This window comes from Hydra viridissima, unplaced genomic scaffold, assembly GCF_058129835.1.
Source record: "Hydra viridissima isolate aposymbiotic clone 2 unplaced genomic scaffold, HvirCarnegie_v1 scaffold_2, whole genome shotgun sequence".
Classification (NCBI taxonomy): Eukaryota; Metazoa; Cnidaria; class Hydrozoa; order Anthoathecata; family Hydridae; genus Hydra; species Hydra viridissima.
In genome coordinates, this window is record NW_028324301.1 from 27584457 (window position 1) to 27603025 (window position 18569).

The 18569-nt window shown below is 35.1% G+C and overlaps 1 protein-coding gene across 2 annotated transcripts; it reads right to left on the minus strand.

The window, feature by feature from the left end:
• Nucleotides 1–10131: 10131 nt before the first annotated feature.
• On the minus strand, nucleotides 10132–17416 carry LOC149892718 (uncharacterized). Of its 2 annotated transcripts, none has more exons than XM_090080129.1 (5): nucleotides 17341–17416; nucleotides 11272–14091; nucleotides 10973–11038; nucleotides 10657–10713; nucleotides 10132–10499 (listed from the first exon to the last, which is right to left on the minus strand). In XM_090080129.1, exons 2-5 carry the CDS (start codon nucleotides 14060–14062, stop codon nucleotides 10180–10182), a joined length of 3234 nt encoding a protein of 1077 aa, XP_089936255.1. In that variant the 5' UTR covers nucleotides 14063–14091; nucleotides 17341–17416; the 3' UTR covers nucleotides 10132–10179. The 2 variants fall into 2 exon arrangements, with proteins under 2 accessions (XP_089936255.1, XP_089936256.1); XM_090080130.1 differs by having other exon boundaries at nucleotides 17347–17413.
• Nucleotides 17417–18569: the final 1153 nt, after the last annotated feature.

Below are 18569 nucleotides of genomic sequence, written 5' to 3' on the forward strand. Positions count from 1 at the left end.
GGGGTACTTAAGGACAGCAGACCGACCAATGGCACGCTTAGGAGAGACCCACGTGAATGCTACATTTTCTTTCTATGTACGCTGAATCCGCTCAAAGTCTGGAATTTCCAGCATTCACGTGTCATCACTCCAGCCACCAGATTGGCCCACACTTTGCACACTTTCAAGACTAGAAACTCACTTGTGCTCAATTTGAGCAAAAAAAAAAAAACTAAGTCTCGCATGGCGACAACTTTTCCAAAAGCAAACAAAGGCAAACGAAGGCAAACGAAGAAAAAACAAAAACAAATAAACAAAAACAAAACCGAATAGGGAGAGAGAGAGTGAGTCGACTCATTTCTTTGACTGCCTTAAACGAGAGTCTTAAAACGTTTAAAAGTTGAAAACTAAGTTTTTTAATGAACTGCACCGAAAAAACTTTACGACAGTTTAGCTGGTTAAAAACGCAGAGGAAAATATTTTATAAAATTTAAGCGTTCTAAAGATGTCCATTTTTGTTTTTGTTTTTTTTATTTTGGTTTGTTTCTGGCTTGTTTCTTTCTTTAAATTCTAGTGATTGAGCATATTTGAACGGTTTCATCAACCTGTCGGCGCACGTGCTCGAGAGCTAGAACTTTGATTGCTTTTGTTGTTGAGAATTGAGAATGTCCGAGCAGGTTTTTTTATCGATTTCATCGCTTGTGGCGAGGCAAAAATCAAAACGCTTTTTGGACGAAAAGAAAAGAGATTAAAAGGAAAAAGAGAAGAAAAAAAAAACAAAAAAATAGGTTATGTGTTATGAACATTTATTTTCTCACGCGATGACGTCTAGTTTTGTTAGAGTAATTAAAATATGGTATCAAGTTTGTAATTTCTATCTTATTTTTAGTTACGGATAATTGCCAATTATGTCACGTTTAGTATACACAACGCTGTTTTCTTAATAGCAATATGATACAAACAAGTTATAAAAAAAAAGCGTTCGCTCGACTTCCTTAGTCAGTTGAAACAAAAAAGAAATTTTCACAACATATGATTGATTTGGTTGTCCTAGCAAGCTGTTTTAGCAAACGGCTAGAGGTTGCAACTGTTGTTCATTGAAAACGAAAAATCTAGCGTCAGCAACAAATTTTTGAATACATAATGTACGCAAAAGTGGCACTAACAAATGAAAATGTAAAAAAACTGTTTACCTTGATGCCAGACTCGCAGAGATGTTGTCGCTCGTTGCTATCGACTGCGAACAGCTTTGTTGTTTTTCGAAGTGCCTCTTCATTCTACTTATAGCCGAAGTTTTGGCTTCGAAAAAAATACGAACGTCGTTAAGCTCAACGAGCTGCTTTAATTGTTGTTCGTGCGAAAACGAAATGCTTAAAACGGATAAAAGTGTTGGCGTAATTACACTTTTGACCGCGATGCAGTTTGTCAACTCTAGCGTACTTTTTTGGCTCGTGGAGCAAAAGCCTCATGATAATAGCAAAGGCTTAAAATGTCTTAACATGTCTAAGCAAAGGTCTAATATGCTTAATAAACTGTGGTTAAGTTTTTGCGGTGCAGTTCATTTACAACTTAATTTGCAACTTGCTTGGCACAAGCAAACGTTTATGACTTCTCGTTTAAGACAGTTGAGCGAAATCAGTCGACTCACTCATTCTCCCTTTTCTGTTTTGTTTTTGTTTTGTTTTTTTGTTTTGTTTTTGTTTTTGTTTGTTTTTTTTTTCTTTGTTTGTCTTTTGTTTAAAAAACTAAAAACTCGAAAGGAAAGTTGTTGCTTTGTTTGCTTATTGAAAGTTTTCGCCAGTTGCAAGACTTAGTTTTGTTTTTGTTTACTTATTAAAATATCGAGGAAAATATTTGAGGACATCGCATTCTAATGGTGCCTTTATAACAACATCTAACGATTTAACGTTTAATGTTGTGCTCAAAAAAAAAATTCCTTTTATATCTCTCAATGGTCTCCAACGATAAAACTGCCGACCAATCGCAACGATTAAACAGCCAACCAATGGCAGCTCAATGGTCTCCAAACAGAGACTGCCGACCAATGGCAGCTCAGTGGTTTGAGAAGTGAGATCATTCGATTTCCTTTTATTATCTCCAGTTTGAACTAGTGCTTGGCTTGTGGTGCAGAAACTAAAACTTCCCGTTTTTGTATTTTGTTTTGAATTTCTTTGCTTTGAGCTTTTTAATCGATCGATAGCTTTAGGAGAAAAAGAAGAAACCCCTCTGACGAAGTCTTGGCTTTTTTAAAAACGCTCAAATTTTGGCAAACAAATCTCATACGAAACGCTACTTTGATGTCAAGCTTTCGTTACTCCCTACTCCCTTCTAGCGGAGGGCGGCAAAAAGGTGTTGCATCCTAGAGCTAAAAGTGAGGAGGGAAGCAAGTTTTTTTTTCGTTTTGTTTGCTTTTTTATGTTTTTTGTTTTTTTGAGGGGGGAGAGTTAGAGGGTAAGGGGGTTAGGATTAGAGGGGATTGGGGCTACGGTTTGGAAACCTGGGGGACGAGGATATCAAGCAGGAGTTTAGTGTTAAGGTTAAAGGGCCCACGAGGGGCGTCCTTCAATTGTAAAATGCCTTTAGACGCACGTGTCTAGTCGTCTCGTTGCATCGACCTAGAGGAGTTTTCTGATAGATCTTGCGCTTTGGGCTCAGTTAATCGGTCTGTATCCATTGTAAACACGGTGTCTGCCGTTAGAAAATCGTTAACCAGGCGTTAGTGAGCTTTAACAACCATCCCTTTGAGTTTAAAACGAACGTTTCTTCAAAAGCCACTCGAGATGGAGGTACTCACGGAGGTTTGTTACGGTAACAACCCTGTGGTTTGCCATCTTCTTTCTTTCCGCAGCGTCGCAAACGCATCGGCCGGTCTCTTAGGTGACGAAAAAACGTCTGATCTCTCGACTGGAATGCTTAACGTACTAAGATTAGTAGAGTTAGTACTAAGAGTTGCATCTGGCCGCCGTAATTTTCTTCGACGACGTCTTGAAAATTTCGTGACGTCGTTTTCAAACCTTGTAGGGTCGATTTTAACCTTCGACCTTAAAGTCGATTTTAGCCTTCGGTGTGGCTCTGTACAACTTTTGCGGTGAAAAAGCTTGCGCGGAGTCTACAGTTGTATTTAGCCGATAGATGCTGGCAACGCAGAAACAGAATGACTCTTGGGCGGCGCAAACCGAGCGTTCAGCAAATTTCTAGCATTTTACGTCAAAGCGGACAATCTGCACGACAAATAAAGCTAACTTTCTCGTTGCAACAGTTAGTCACTGGATCGTTGGACGAGTGTGTACAGCTGTTTTGCGTCGAAAGCCGACCGGTGGTCGGATGCGACTCTTCTTTTCATTCGAAAATCAGAACCTGGCCATCAGTCGTGTATCACCATCGAATGCTTAATGTAGTGATTTCTCGAAACGACAAAAGCTTGTAAAACAAACAGCTTCGCTGTACTGTTGCCTAATATGTTAACGGATGGCCAGGAACAACCTTGGTCTGTAATGAATGAGTTCGTTTTTCCATTCGAGGCACTAATTACTGCAGTTTTAAAAGTCACCTAAAGTATAAGCTCATCTCTCCATTCAAGAAAAACAAGCATCAGAGTTTCGGAAAGTTTGCATGCACGACACCACCATCGATGATACTTAAACAAACAGAAAATGAATTGCAAAACAGAACCACTGAATTGCAAAACATAACAACGGACAGCTTGTAAAATGCATGGTGATGAGCTTCTTCAATCCAATCAAGGAACCAAGCATCACAGTTTCGGCAATGGTGCATGTGCAAATCAGCAAACTGTGATACTTAATCAAACAACTTCACTGTTTTGCTTAGTTTAAGAACGGATGGCTAAGAACAACCTCGTTAGTGAGTATGAAGTCATCTCTTCATTCCAGGAATTAATAATCAGAGTTTTAGAAGTCTCTTACGTGCGATACTACTATCAACGGTACTTAATCAAACAGCCTCTCAGAATGGCCTAGTTTGAGAACGGAAAGGCTAAGGAACAACCTTAGTAGTGAGTCATCAGTTCAACTTTTCATTCAAGGAATTAAGCATGAAAAAATCTGAAAAATAAAAAGAAGAGCTCTTTGTTAGAAGTTCTTATTTTTATTTTTCCTCAACTTCTATTTCTTTTCTTTTTTTACTTTTTTTTTTTTTAATGATAGTTTTTCTTTTTTTTTATCTATTTTGTTCGTTTAAATTAATACAACAGGCGTTTTAGGTCGTTTCTGTAACATTATTTAACACTTTAAATTGTAATAAATATTTGAACAGAATAAATTCCTTTCGTAACGTTAAAATGTCATAAGAACATTTCATCTTTACCAAATACGCTTGTAAAAATAGTTTCACTTTTAAAGTTTGTTGTATATGTCTTTTAATTTAGTGAATCGCAATTTGGATTTTCTTAGGCGCACATCTACTTTAGTCGCTTTTTCTTAAAGAAAGGTCACCAGAGTTTTCTTACACAGCCCCTGCAGCATAATCTTTAACAAAATACTCTTTTGAAAAGTTTTACATTGAAATAAACAAAAGCCATTTGCGTAAGTAGAGATAACTTAGAGAATAAAAAGTGCATAAACGCCTCGCTACTTTGATGAAGAAGAAACGGATGACTAAATGCAACTTTTTAATTTCGTGTGCTATCTCTTTCGATTAAGGTACTTTTTGAATATTTTTTCAAAGAAATGTTAGCGTAGTTTTCCTTTTTTAAATTTAAATCATGTTTAAAGGTAGTTTTTGAATGTTTTTTCAAAGAAATGTTAGCGTAGTTTTCATCTATTAAATTTAAATCATGTTTAAAGGTAGTTTTTGAATGTTTTTTCAAAGAAATGTTAGCGTAGTTTTCATCTATTAAATCTAAATCATGTTTAAAGGTAGTTTTCGAATATTTTTTCAAAGAATTGTTAGCGTAGTTTTCCTCTTTTAGATCTAGCTTATGTTTAAGGTAGTTTTTGAGTATTTTTTCAAAGAAAAGTTAGCGTAGTTTTCCTCTTTTAGATCTAGCTTATGTTTAAGGTAGTTTTTGAGTATTTTTTCAAAGAAAAGTTAGCGTAGTTTTCCTCTTTTAGATCTAGCTTATGTTTAAGGTAGTTTTTGAGTATTTTTTCAAAGAAAAGTTAGCGTAGTTTTCCTCCTTTAGATCTAGCTTATAATTCAGGTAGTTTTTGAATATTTTTTCAAATAAAAATTAGCAAAGTATAGTTTATTTAGCATGACATCACAAAATACTAAACTCAAAAAGGCAAGATAAAGTATAAGATAAACGTAAAATAAGATATAGATGAAACAAATGTTAGGCTGCATAAAATCAAAAACTGCATTGCCTATCATAAACACAAATGTCTAGTGAGAGCTTTTAAAGTTCGTTCTTTTCGTCTTTTAATTTGGTGAATCGCGATTTGAATTTTCTAAGGCGCACATGTCTTTCAGTTGCTTTTTTCTTAAGGAAAGGTCGCCAGAGTTTTTTTACGCAGCTCCTGCAGCATAATCTTTAACAAAATACTCTTTTGTATATCATTACATAGAAATAAACAAAAACCATATGCGTAAACAGAGATAAATTAGAACGCAAAAGTGCATAAAAAGCCTCGCTACTTTGCTATAGAAGAAGTGGATGACTGTAATTCGTGCACTACCTCAATGGATTAAGGTATTTTTCGAAAGTTTTTTAAAAGCATAAATAGCGTAGTCTTCCTCTTTTAAATCTAGCTTATGTCTAAGGCAGTTTTTGAATAGATTTTCAAAGAAAGGTTAGCGTACTTTTCCACTTTTAAGTTTAGCTTATGTAGCTTGACAAAACAACACACAAAAAGACAAGATAAAGTATCAGATAAACGTAAAATAAAATATAAATGAAACTAAAGTTAGGCTGCATAAAAAACAAACAACTTAATAATCTACTAGACATGTTTAAGTTGAATTAAGTAAAGTCCTTTGCGCAAATTTGGGTAAATAAGAGAGTAAAAATCCATAAAAAGAAGAAGTGGATGAGTAGATACAATTTTTTAAATTTGTGTGCTATCTCTATTGAATAAGGTAGTTTTCGAGAGTTTTTTCAAAGCAAAATTAGCGTAGTGTTCCTCTTTTAAATCTAGATTATCTCAAAAATAGATTTCGAATAGTTTTTCAAAGAAAGGTTAGCGCAGCTTTCCTCTTTTAACATTAGCTTATGTAGCTTGACATCACAGAACACAAAAAGATAAAATAAAATATAAGACAAACGTAAAATGAAAAATAGATGTAGCTAAAGTTAGGCAGCATAAAAAACCAACAACATAATAATCTACTAGGCATGTTTAAATTGAATTAAATAAAATCCTTTGCGCAAAAATAGGTATGTTAGAGAGTAAAAGCGCATAGAAAGCCTCGCTACTTTGCTGTGAAAGAAGTGGATGACTAGATACAACTTTTTAAAATCCTGTGCTATCTCTATCGATTAAGGTAGTTTTCGAAAGATTTTTCAAAGCAAAAATAGCGTAGTCTTTCTCTTTTAAATCTAGATTATGTCTAAGGTAGTTTTTGAACAGCTTTTCAAAGAAAGGTTAGCGTAGCTTTCCTCTTTTAAGTTTAGCTTATGTAGCTTGACATCACAAAACACAAAATTCAAAAAGACAAAATAAAATATAAGATAAACGTAAAATAAAATATAGATGAAGCTAAAGTTAGACTGCATAAAAAAACAACAACGTAATAACCTACTAGAATCTAATAAAACCCTATGCACAAATGTAGGTATGTTAGAGAGTAAAAGTGCATAAAAAGCCTCGCTACTTTGTTTAAGGTAGTTTTTGAATAGTTTTTCAAAGAAAGCTTAGCGTAGTTTTCCTCTTTAAAGTTTGGCTTATGTAGCTTGACATCACAAAACACAAAACACTAAAAGGAAAGGTAATATAAAAGTTAATCGTAAAATAAAATGTAGGTGAAATAAATGTTAGGCTGCATAAAAGAAAAAAAAAATCGTAACATAATAATCTTCTATATATGTTTGGATTGAATTAAATGAATTCCTTTGCGTAAATATAAGCAAACTAGTGAGAAAAAGTGCATAAAGAGCCTCGCTACTTTGCTGCAGAAGTAGTGGATGACTATATGCAATTTTTTAAAATCGTGTGCTATCTCTATCGATTAAGGTAGTTTTCGAAAGTTTTTTCAAAGTAAAAATAGTGTAGTTTTCCTCTTTTAAATCTAGCTTTTGTCTAGGGTAGTTTATGAATAGATTTTCAAAGAAAGGTTAGCGTAGCATTCCACTTTTAAGTTTAGCTTAAGTTGCTTGGCATCACAAAACTCAAAACTCAAAAAGAAAAGATAAAATATATGATAAACCTAAAACATAATATAGATGAAACTAAAGTTAGGCTGCATAAAAAACCAACAACATAATAATCTACTAGGCATGTTTAAATTGAATTAAATAAAATCCTTTGCGCAAATGTAGGTATGTTAGAGAGTAAAAGTGCATGAAAAGCCTCGCTACTTTGTTAAAGGTAGTTTTTGAATAGTTTTTCAAAGCAAGTTTAGCGTAGTTTTCCTCTTTTATGTTTAGACTATGTAGCTTGACATCACAGAACACAAAGCTCAAAAAGGCAAGATAAAATATAAGTTAATCGTAAAATATAGATGTAACAAAGTTTAGACTGCATAAAAAACCAACAACATAATAATCTACTAGGCATGTTTAAGTTGAATTAAATAATGTCCTTTGCGCAAATATAGGAAAGTTAGAGTAAAAATCCATAAAAAGCCTCGATACTTTGCTGAAGAAGAAGATGACTATATGCAACTTTTTAAAATTGTGAGCTATCTATATCGATTTAGGTCCTTTTTGAGTACTTTTTCAAAGAAAAGTTAGCGCAGTTTTCCCCTTTTAAGATTAGATTATGAAGCTTGACATAACAAAACACAAAACTAACAAAGGCAAGATAAAATATAAGGTAAACGCAATATAATGTATAGATGAAACTAAAGTTAGGCTGCATAAAACAAACGGGTAACAATACTCTTCTATGTATGTTTACATTGAGTTAAATAAAATCCTTTGCGCAAATATAGGTATGTTAGAGAATAAAAGTGCATAAAAAGCCTCAGTACTTTGCTGTAGAAGAAGTGGATGAGTAGATACAATTTTTTAAATTTGTGTGCTATCTCTATCGAATAAGTTAGTTTTCGAGAGTTTTTTCAAAGCAAAATTAGCGTAGTGTTCCTCTTTTAAATCTAGATTATCTCAAAAATAGATTTCGAATAGTTTTTCAAAGAAAGGTTAGCGCAGCTTTCCTCTTTTAACATTAGCTTATGTAGCTTGACATCACAGAACACAAAAAGATAAAATAAAATATAAGACAAACGTAAAATGAAAAATAGATGTAGCTAAAGTTAGGCTGCATAAAAAACCAACAACATAATAATCTACTAGGCATGTTTAAATTGAATTAAATAAAATCCTTTGCGCAAAAATAGGTATGTTAGAGAGTAAAAGCGCATAAAAAGCCTCGCTACTTTGTTAAAGGTAGTTTTTGAATAGTTTTTCAAAGACAGGTTAGCGTAAATTTCCTCTTTAAAGTTTAGCTTATGTAGCTTGACATCACAAAATATAAAACTCAAAAAGACAAGATAAAATATAAGATAAACGCAAAATAAAATATAGATGAAACTAAAGTTAGGCTGCATACAAAACCAACAACATAATATTCTACTAGTTATGTTTAAATTGAATTAAATAAAATCCTTTACGCAAATATAGGTAAGTTAGAGAGTAAAAGTGCATAAAAAGCTTTACTTTGCTGAAGAAGAAGATGAATAGATGCAACTTTTTAAATTCGTGAGCTATCTCTATCGGTGTAAGGTAGTTTTTGAACAATTTTTCAAAGAAAAGTTAGCCTAGTTTTCTTCTTTTAAGTTTAAATTATGTAGCTTGACATCACAAAATACAAAACTCAAAAAGACAAGATAAAATATAAGATAAACGCAAAATAAAATATAGATGAAACTAAAGTTAGGCTGCATACAAAACCAACAACATAATATTCTACTAGAAAAGTTAGCCTAGTTTCCTTCTTTTAAGTTTAGATTATGTAGCTTGACATCACAAAACACAAAAAGGCAAGATAAAATACAAGGTAAACGTAAAATAAAATAGAAGTCAAACAAAAGTTAGGTTGCATAAATACAAAAACTGCATTGCCAAAAATAGAATTTGTTGTCTAGAAAGACCTTTTAAACTTTGTTTCTTTCGTTTTTTGACTTAGTGAATCGCGATCTGGTTTTTCTTAGGCGCGCTTGTTTCTTAGTTGTTTTTTTTGTAAAGAAACTTTATTCAGACGTTTTTTTTTACGCAACTCCTTTAACATTATTTTTAACAAAGTATTCTTTTATACGTGTTTACATTGAAATAAAACCCTTTGCGTAAATAGAGATAAATTAGAGAGCAAAAGTACATAAAAAGCCTCGCTACTTTGCAGAAGAAGAATTGGATGGCAAGATTCGTGTGCTTTCTCTTTCGTTTAAGGTACTTCTTGAATATTTTTTCAAAGAAAAGTTAGCGTAGTTTTCCCCTTTTAAGTTTAGCTTACGCAGCTTGACATCACAAAACGCAAAAACCAATAAGGCATGATAAAATACAAGATAAACGTAAAATAAAATAGAAGTGAAACAAAAGTTAGACTGCATAAAAACAAAAAAAAAAAAAAAAACATAATATACTTCTATGTATGTTTACATTGAACTAAATAAAATCCTTTGTGTAAAGATATGAAAAAATAGAGAGTAAGAGTTCATAAAAAAGCCTCGCTATTTTGCTGAAGAAGAAATGGATGTCTAGATCTTTTAAAATAAGGAACTTTTTGATTTCTTTTTCCGAAAAATGGTTGGAGCAGTTTTCCTTTTTTAAATTTCACTTATGCAGTTTAACATCACAGGAAATATTATTTTGCTTTTTAACAAACTCTTAAAAACATCAGAAGTAATTCTAAATGCAACTCTATTAAAAGTTTTCACAGAATAACAAAACGACTTCTTTTTTTTTTTTTTAAAGATAAAAAAAAGTTTGAACTATCTTTAAATAAGAAATGTGAGAACAGTTTAACAGAACTTCTTGTTTATTATGTCTTTAGCGAAACAGATAAAAATATTTGCAAAAGCATAGATAAAACAAACTACACAAAAGGCCCATCTTTATTGCCAAACTGAACAAACTTATCTAAACTACATAAATGGTTTCACGATATTGCCATATTGAACAAACTTTTCTAAACTACCCTCTTTTTGAATTTTTAGCTTCATGTTTTTAATTTTGTCTTTAATATGGCTTTGGTAGGAGTACTTTTGCAAGACATGAATGAGCTTGTCACTGCTATGATTTGCCAAGATGCCAAGGTAATCTTTGTACGAGCAACTTGAGCTTACATCTGTAAACACGTCTTGCAAGATGTATGCCAACACCAAAGCTGCACATCGTGGAAAACTTCTGGTGTTGAACCATTCGTTGTGGCCAGGGCAAGCATTCAGCTCTTCAACTATTTCATCTAAAATTTTACAAACTCAAGTCATAACACAAAGTGATTAAATCAAATATTCATTTGGTTCTGAAGTAAGACAAGATTTATTCTGTTTTTTTATTTATTTTTTTTTGTTGACCTTATTGTTTGCACTGATAGCAATAACTGGTTTTTGAAAGATTACCTAAATGGCATTGGCTAACTTCTGCTTTGTTTTCCTTTGTTCTTGGCTGAGTTGATCCTGAAATAAAATAAAACCATGTTCATTTTTCTAATTCATAAAAACCATCAACAGTTTCTAAGTGTTAGAGATGATAACAAGCTGTGCATGATTTCTAACGGTGATGTTTCTAACTTCATCATTAGAAATCGGGTAGACACAACTTTCTAAAAGTGCACTTAGCAATGATGGCTAGTTTTTGTTAACAGTTAACCATCTGAAATTGTGCAAGAAGAGGTTTGTGTTTATATATCTTTGTATAAATTAGGTTTTACATTACCGATGAGTTCTTGAGTGAAAGATGGCATTTCCAACTTGATTTTTTTTCTTCTTGGATCTTTTACTTCTAAAACATAATCAGTTTTAGTATCATTCACTTGTATAAACATTTAAGCAATCACAGAATTAGTCCTGCAACAAATACATACACACTTCTGTGTTGTTTTTTTGTTTTGTTTTGTTTTTTTTACAGCTCTAACAATAACAATAGAGCAAGGAGTTGATTTGGGCATTTTCATTTTTTGAAAGCGTGTTGAGATTTGCATAAAAATCAAAAATCAAAAATCAAAAAGAATTTACCTCTGGATGTAGAGGCAAGACTTTGGCTAAATAGGCTACCAACAGATTGAACAGCATAAGGTGAGAGCTGCTTTGCAAGAACAGTACCAGCCTGTTGGACAGGAACAGCTGAAACTGGATCAGATGAAAGAAACAAACTGGGTTTGGCCAATGTTTGCTGAAAAGCAACAAGGCTAGGAGTCAGAGGAACAGAAAAGACCTCTTTTGAAGGACAGAAAGCGACTTGCTGAGAAGGAGAAGCAGAAACAGGTTTGGCAACCACTTGCTCATTAAAGTAAACTGGAGAAAGTTTTGCATGGTGTTCAATAAAATCCGGTTCATCAGGAAATAATGTTAATGCAAGAGGAGAACAAGCTGTGCCAACAGGAACAGCTAGAGTCTGATCTACATCCATACAAACAGCTTGTTCGTTAGGAACTAGTTGTGCAAGAGCAGGGGATAGTTCAAGAACTGGACCAGCGATTGTTTGTTCAGATGGAACAGACGAAACAGGAGTTGAGGTAGGTTCACACAAGAAATCTACGGCATGGTCGTTGCTATCCTCTAAAGGAACATTGTTTTCTACAGCTGGAGAAAACGGAACCACTGTGGTACAGCTGAAAGTAGCAGCACATTCTTCAGAGTCAGAACCGGAGTCTAAATCTTCCTCAAAGATGTCCTCAACCTCATGAAAACCGTACTCCTCTGCATTAGTTTGGAGCCAGTCCATCACATCCTTCTCCTTCTTTGGTGGTCTCTCAGACTTTTCAACAGTCAAAGACTCTATGACTCCGAAGGACTGTCCGATGCCCAGGGCAAAGCGCAACTCCTCTGCAGCGTTCCACTGGGACACATAAAAGCTATCCATTGTGTTCCTGCTGTGCTTCATGTAGAGTGTAGCAAACCGCTCGCGATCTTCTTTGCTGTTGTTGGCAAAGTAAGTGGCTATCGAACCGCGAATGCAAGTGGGAGTAAGACGCTTCATGGGAATGTTTACTTGGCTTTTTCTGAAGCAGGACGTCAGGCAAGAGGAGATAGCAGAGGAACCCATCTGGTAAACAGGCACTCTAGTTGCACCGAGTGTCACACATTCGTCTTTGTTGGGTCTCATCGATGGAAAAAGGGGCCTGTAGCAGTCGCTCAACTCCAAAACAGTCTTGGTGTCTGCAGCCATGTAGTGAGAGTCGTTGACAAGAAGGTCTCTGTATCTCAGCAAATAAATATCGATCAACACTTTCAAGTCGTTCGGCACTAGAATGTTTTTGGCTCCGTACTTGTATGCTGTTTTGTAGCGCTCTTGCACAATGCAATATCCACACTCACTCTTCTCAGCAGCCATGTAGTCTCTAATGTTTAAAAGAGCAATGTTAGATTTTCTTAAACTGTTAATTACAGTGACAGAGAGCAGAAGATGGTTTCGTAGAGACACAGCATTGTCTCTAGTCGGTGTAAGAGACGGCTTTCTAATCGATTCCACTAACTGTCTTACGTATGCAGACTTGCCATATTCGTTCAGCAAACTGACATTGATGATGTTGATGCATTTTTTGCTTTTCACAAGGCTCCTCCTCAAAGAACGAAAGGGCCTCAGCACTTTTTGTAACTCCTCCACCTTGCAGCGCAAACGTCGGATGGCCTCATGAGAAAGTCCGAAATAGACATTCCTGGCTTCACTGAAACGAAACAGGAGACAAAGGTAGACAAGGCGGTTGTACAACGTGTGACAAGACATGGCTTTTGTTTGGTCAAGTTCACTCAGCTTGGAATTGAGCTGAATGTTTTTAAAGTGCATGGAAAAGTATCTATCCTCCAAAACGTTGGAATTGGTGAGAGCGTTCGGGTGCAGCGTCAGCGTGCTGTCACAACATGTCAATATTTCAACAACTGCATTTTTGTAGATCTTTGCTTGTGACAAAGTGTTGTTGTTGGCTACCACAAGCCACTTTTCAAAATCTCTGAAGAGCTCATCTGCTGACTGGTAATAAAAGTGAAAAGCATCTTTGTCCAGCTGAAACAAGAGTCTCTTATCTTCTGTCAAGACGGAGGAGTTGGAAACCAAGTGCTTTAAGGAATTAAAATCAGAGTCTAGGACGGATTCGGTGTTCAGCTCTTTGTTTTCTACAGAGGTGCAGTGGTTTGCAGAAGGAGCCTCGGACGAACCAGCAACTGATGAGGGCAAGCTTAAAAGAGGATCAGAGGAAAGAACCGGAGAAGAAAAAGAGGAGGAAGGCCCAGGAGCAGAGGATGCAGAGCCTGATGCAGACGCTTGTTCAGCTACTGGCTTAATACCAAAGAAGGCAGGTCGAATAAATTGAGGGACATAGAGCTTGTCGTTGTCGTATCGCTTTGCCTCTGCAATCTTTTGTTTGATCGTCTTGGAATCGTAGAAATGAGTCTCTTTCAAGTGTATGTCCAGTCGGTCGTAATACTTCCAACATTGCAAACAGGGGTAAGGTTTTGGACAGCCGGACTTGCGTTCGAGACGAGCATGCTGAAACTTCCTGACCATTGCAGAGTAAAAGATGGAAGCTTCATCCAAAGTCCAAGAATGATCTTTTTTAGTCAAGTGTCTTTTAATGCTTGTGGAGGAATGTTTGCACAAAGGCATCGGACAGCTAACAGCGTACCTCTTCTTGGTACCATAGAAAGGTACAACCCTGTTTACGGAGCCACACGCTGCAACTAATGCGGCCCTGACTTTGTTTTTGAGCTTTAAGTCTCTCTGTTCTTGTGACTGCCTTCTTTTCTTTTTTTTCGCTTTAGAGTTCGGAGAAGGGGCAACAACAGTGTTGTTTTCTTGTGAAGAAGACATGTTCAGGTGTTTGTTTGCAACGGTTTATGCTAAAAAAAAGAAGACAGTTAGTGAGAGTGTTTTTCTTCTGCCTGCATCCTGGAATCCTGGAATGTTTACAACTGCAGGGAAGAGCTGTGTTTTTTCGAATCCTCTGCAAAAGAGAAAAAAGAAAGAAAAGAGAGCAACAAGAAGAAACAAAGTTTCCACTAGCAAATGAAAAAGAATGAGAGCAACTAGCATTACATGCATGGTGGCAGCAGTGATTGCTATTATGAGAAGGAGAATGAGAAAAAAAAAAAAAAAAAAGAAACAAATAAATAAAGAGATGGAGTTTGAGAGGATCTCGCAACCATATGACTCAAAGAAAGAAACTGTGTTGAAAAAAGGCAAGAGAGGGCAAATAGAACTTGCTAACAAGGACAAATGACAGACATAACTACAACAGTAACAACTCTCATTGCAAGCATAATAACAACAGCATCAGCATCACTGACTCAGAGAGTGTTGACATAACAAAAAAGAAAACAAAAGTACAAGCCAAGTGGGGGAACATTAACAAACACTCATTGCAACTATAACAACAACAACAACAACAGCAACAGCATCACTGACTCAGAGGGTATTGATAAAAAAAAACAAGCAAAACAAAAACAAACAAAAAAACAAATAAAAAAACAAAACAAGCAAATTGGGTGAACAGTAACAACTCTCATTGCAAGCATAATAACAACAACAGCATCAGCATCAGCATCACTGACTCAGAGAGTGTTGACAAAATAAAATAGACAATAAGCAAGCAAAGTGGGTGAACAGTAACAACTCTCACTGCAAGCATAATAACAACAACAGCATCAGCATCAGCATCACTGACTCAGAGAGTGTTGATAAAATAAAACAGATTATAAACAAACAAAGTGGGTGAACAGTAACAGCTCTCATTGAAAGCATAATAACAACAACAGCATCACTAACTCAGAGGATATATAAAAAAACAAACAAACAAACAAACAAAACAAAAACAAAAAAAAAACAAGCAAAGTGGCTGAACAGTAACAGCTATCATTGCAAGTAAAATAACAACAACAGCATCAGCAACATCATCACTGACTCAGAGAGTGGTGATAAAATAAAACAGATTAAAAAACAAGCAAAGTGGCTAAACAGTAACAACTATAAATACAAGTAAAATGACAAAAGCAGCAACAGCATCACTAACTCGCAGGGTGTTGATAAAAAAAAAAGCAACAAACAAATAAAGCAAGCAAAGTGGGTGAACATTAACACTCATTGCAACTATAATAACACCAACAGCAACAGCATCAGTGACTCAAAGGGTGTTGATAAACAAAAACAAAGGCACAAACAAAACAAGCAGAGTGGGTGAACATTAACAACACTTATTGCAAGCATAATAACAACAACAGCATCAGCATCACTGACTCAGAGAGTGTTGATAAAATAAAATAGATTATAAACATGCCAAGTTTGTGAACATTAACAAACACTCATTGCAACTATAACAACGACTACAGCAACAGCATCACTTACTCAGAGAGTGTTGAGAAAAAAAACAACAAAAAAAACAAAAACAAAACAAAACAGAAAACAGAAGTACAAGCCAAGGGGGGGAACATTAACAAACACTCATTGCAACTATAACAACAACAACAGCAACAGCATCACTTACTCAGAGGATATTGATAAAAAAAACAAACAAACAAACAAACAAAACAAGCAAAGTGGCTGAACAGTAACAGCTATCATTGCAAGTAAAATAACAACAACAGCATCAGCAACATCATCACTGACTCAGAGAGTGGTGATAAAATAAAACAGATTAAAAAACAAGCAAAGTGGCTGAACAGTAACAACTATAAATACAAGTAAAATGACAAAAGCAGCAACAGCATCACTAACTCGCAGGGTGTTGATAAAAAAAAAAGCAACAAACAAATAAAGCAAGCAAAGTGGGTGAACATTAACACTCATTGCAACTATAATAACACCAACAGCAACAGCATCAGTGACTCAAAGGGTGTTGATAAACAAAAACAAAAGCACAAACAAAACAAGCAAAGTGGGTGAACATTAACAACACTTATTGCAAGCACAATAACAACAACAGCATCAGCATCACTGACTCAGAGAGTGTTGATAAAACAAAATAGATTATAAACAAGCCAAGTTGGTGAACATTAACAAACACTCATTGCAACTGTAATAAGAACAACAGCAACAGCATCACTGACACAAAGGGTGTTGATAAACAAAAACAAAAACACAAGCAAAGTGGGTGAACATTAACAACACTCATTGCAACTATAACAACAACAACAGCAACAGCATCACTGGCTCAAAGGGTGTTGATAAAATAAAGAAATAAAAACAAAACAAGCAAAGTGGGTGAACAGTAACAACTCCCATTGCAAGCATAATAACGACAACAGCAACAGCAACACCATCACTGACTCAGAGAGTGTTGATAAAATAAAATAGATTATAAACAAGCCAAGTTGGTGAACATTAACAAACACTCATTGCAACTATAACAACGACTACAGCAACAGCATCACTTACTCAGAGAGTGTTGAGAAAAAAAAAACAAAAACAAAAAAAAAACAAAACAAAACAGAAAACAAAAGTACAAGCCAAGTGGGGGAACATTAACAAACACTCATTGCAACTGTAACAACAACAACAGCAACAGCATCACTTACTCAGAGAGTGTTTATAAATAAAACAAAAAACAAAAACAAGAAACAAAAATACAAGCCAAGTGGGTGATTACTAACAGCGCTAACAGCAGCAACAACAGTGTCTTTAGAAACAACAAACAAGTACAACAGCAACAACTGCTTTTACAGAGTATAACAATAACAACAACATGGCACTAACAACAACAAAAGGGTTGGAATAAAAACCTGTAGGCAAAAGGAGAGCTGCATTCAGACAAGATCGATTACAAAGAGGCTCTTCTTTAGGACAGAGGAGAAACTGCTTTTGAGGGACAGAGGGACTTTTGTTGTTGTGGTTGTTGTTGTTGTTGTGCAGAAACCAACAAACTTTTATTGAACCGAATATAACCGAATATAACCGAAAGTCTTGTTTGCTTCTGTTTTGTGCCATCAAGAAGGGAAAACAAAACATCACAAAACAAACGAAGCAAACGAAACAAACAAACAAACAAACGAACGAAACAAACAAAAAAAAAAAAAAATTAAAAAAATTAACAAACAAACAAACAAACAAACAAGCAAACAAACAAAAACAAATAAGAAAAACAGAAAACGCAGTACCGAAACCTCGCCATTTTTTATCCTTCCTCAAGCTTTCTCTGGGCGCCAAAGACCGAGAAAGTTGAGCAAACGTGACGTTGAGGGGGGGGAGGGGGGTACTTAAGGACAGCAGACCGACCAATGGCACGCTTAGGAGAGACCCACGTGAATGCTACATTTTCTTTCTATGTACGCTGAATCCGCTCAAAGTCTGGAATTTCCAGCATTCACGTGTCATCACTCCAGCCACCAGATTGGCCCACACTTTGCACACTTTCAAGACTAGAAACTCACTTGTGCTCAATTTGAGCAAAAAAAAAAAAAAACTAAGTCTCGCATGGCGACAACTTTTCCAAAAGCAAACAAAGGCAAACGAAGGCAAACGAAGAAAAAACAAAAACAAATAAACAAAAACAAAACCGAATAGGGAGAGAGAGAGTGAGTCGACTCATTTCTTTCGACTGCCTTAAACGAGAAGTCTAAAACGTTTAAAAGTTGAAAACTAAGTTTTTTAAATGAACTGCACCGAAAAAACTTTACGACAGTTTAGCTGGTTAAAAACGCAGAGGAAAATATTTTATAAAATTTAAGCGTTCTAAAGATGTCCATTTTTGTTTTTGTTTTTTTTTATTTTGGTTTGTTTCTGGCTTGTTTCTTTCTTTAAATTCTAGCGATCGAGCATATTTGAACGGTTTCATCAACCTGTCGGCGCACGTGCTCGAGAGCTAGAACTTTGATTGCTTTTGTTGTTGAGAATTGAGAATGTCCGAGCAGGTTTTTTTATCGATTTCATCGCTTGTGGCGAGGCAAAAATCAAAACGCTTTTTGGACGAAAGAAAAGAGATTAAAAGGAAAAAAGAGAAGAAAAAAAAAACAAAAAAATAGGTTATGTGTTATGAACATTTATTTTCTCACGCGATGACGTCTAGTTTTGTTAGAGTAATTAAAATATGGTATCAAGTTTGTAATTTCTATCTTATTTTTAGTTACGGATAATTGCCAATTATGTCACGTTTAGTATACACAACGCTGTTTTCTTAATAGCAATATGATACAAACAAGTTATAAAAAAAAAAGCGTTCGCTCGATCTTCCTTAGTCAGTTGAACAAAAAGAAATTTTCACAACATATGATTGATTTGGTTGTCCTAGCAAGCTGTTTTAGCAAACGGCTAGAGGTTGCAACTGTTGTTCATTGAAAACGAAAAATCTAGCGTCAGCAACAAATTTTTGAATACATAATGTACGCAA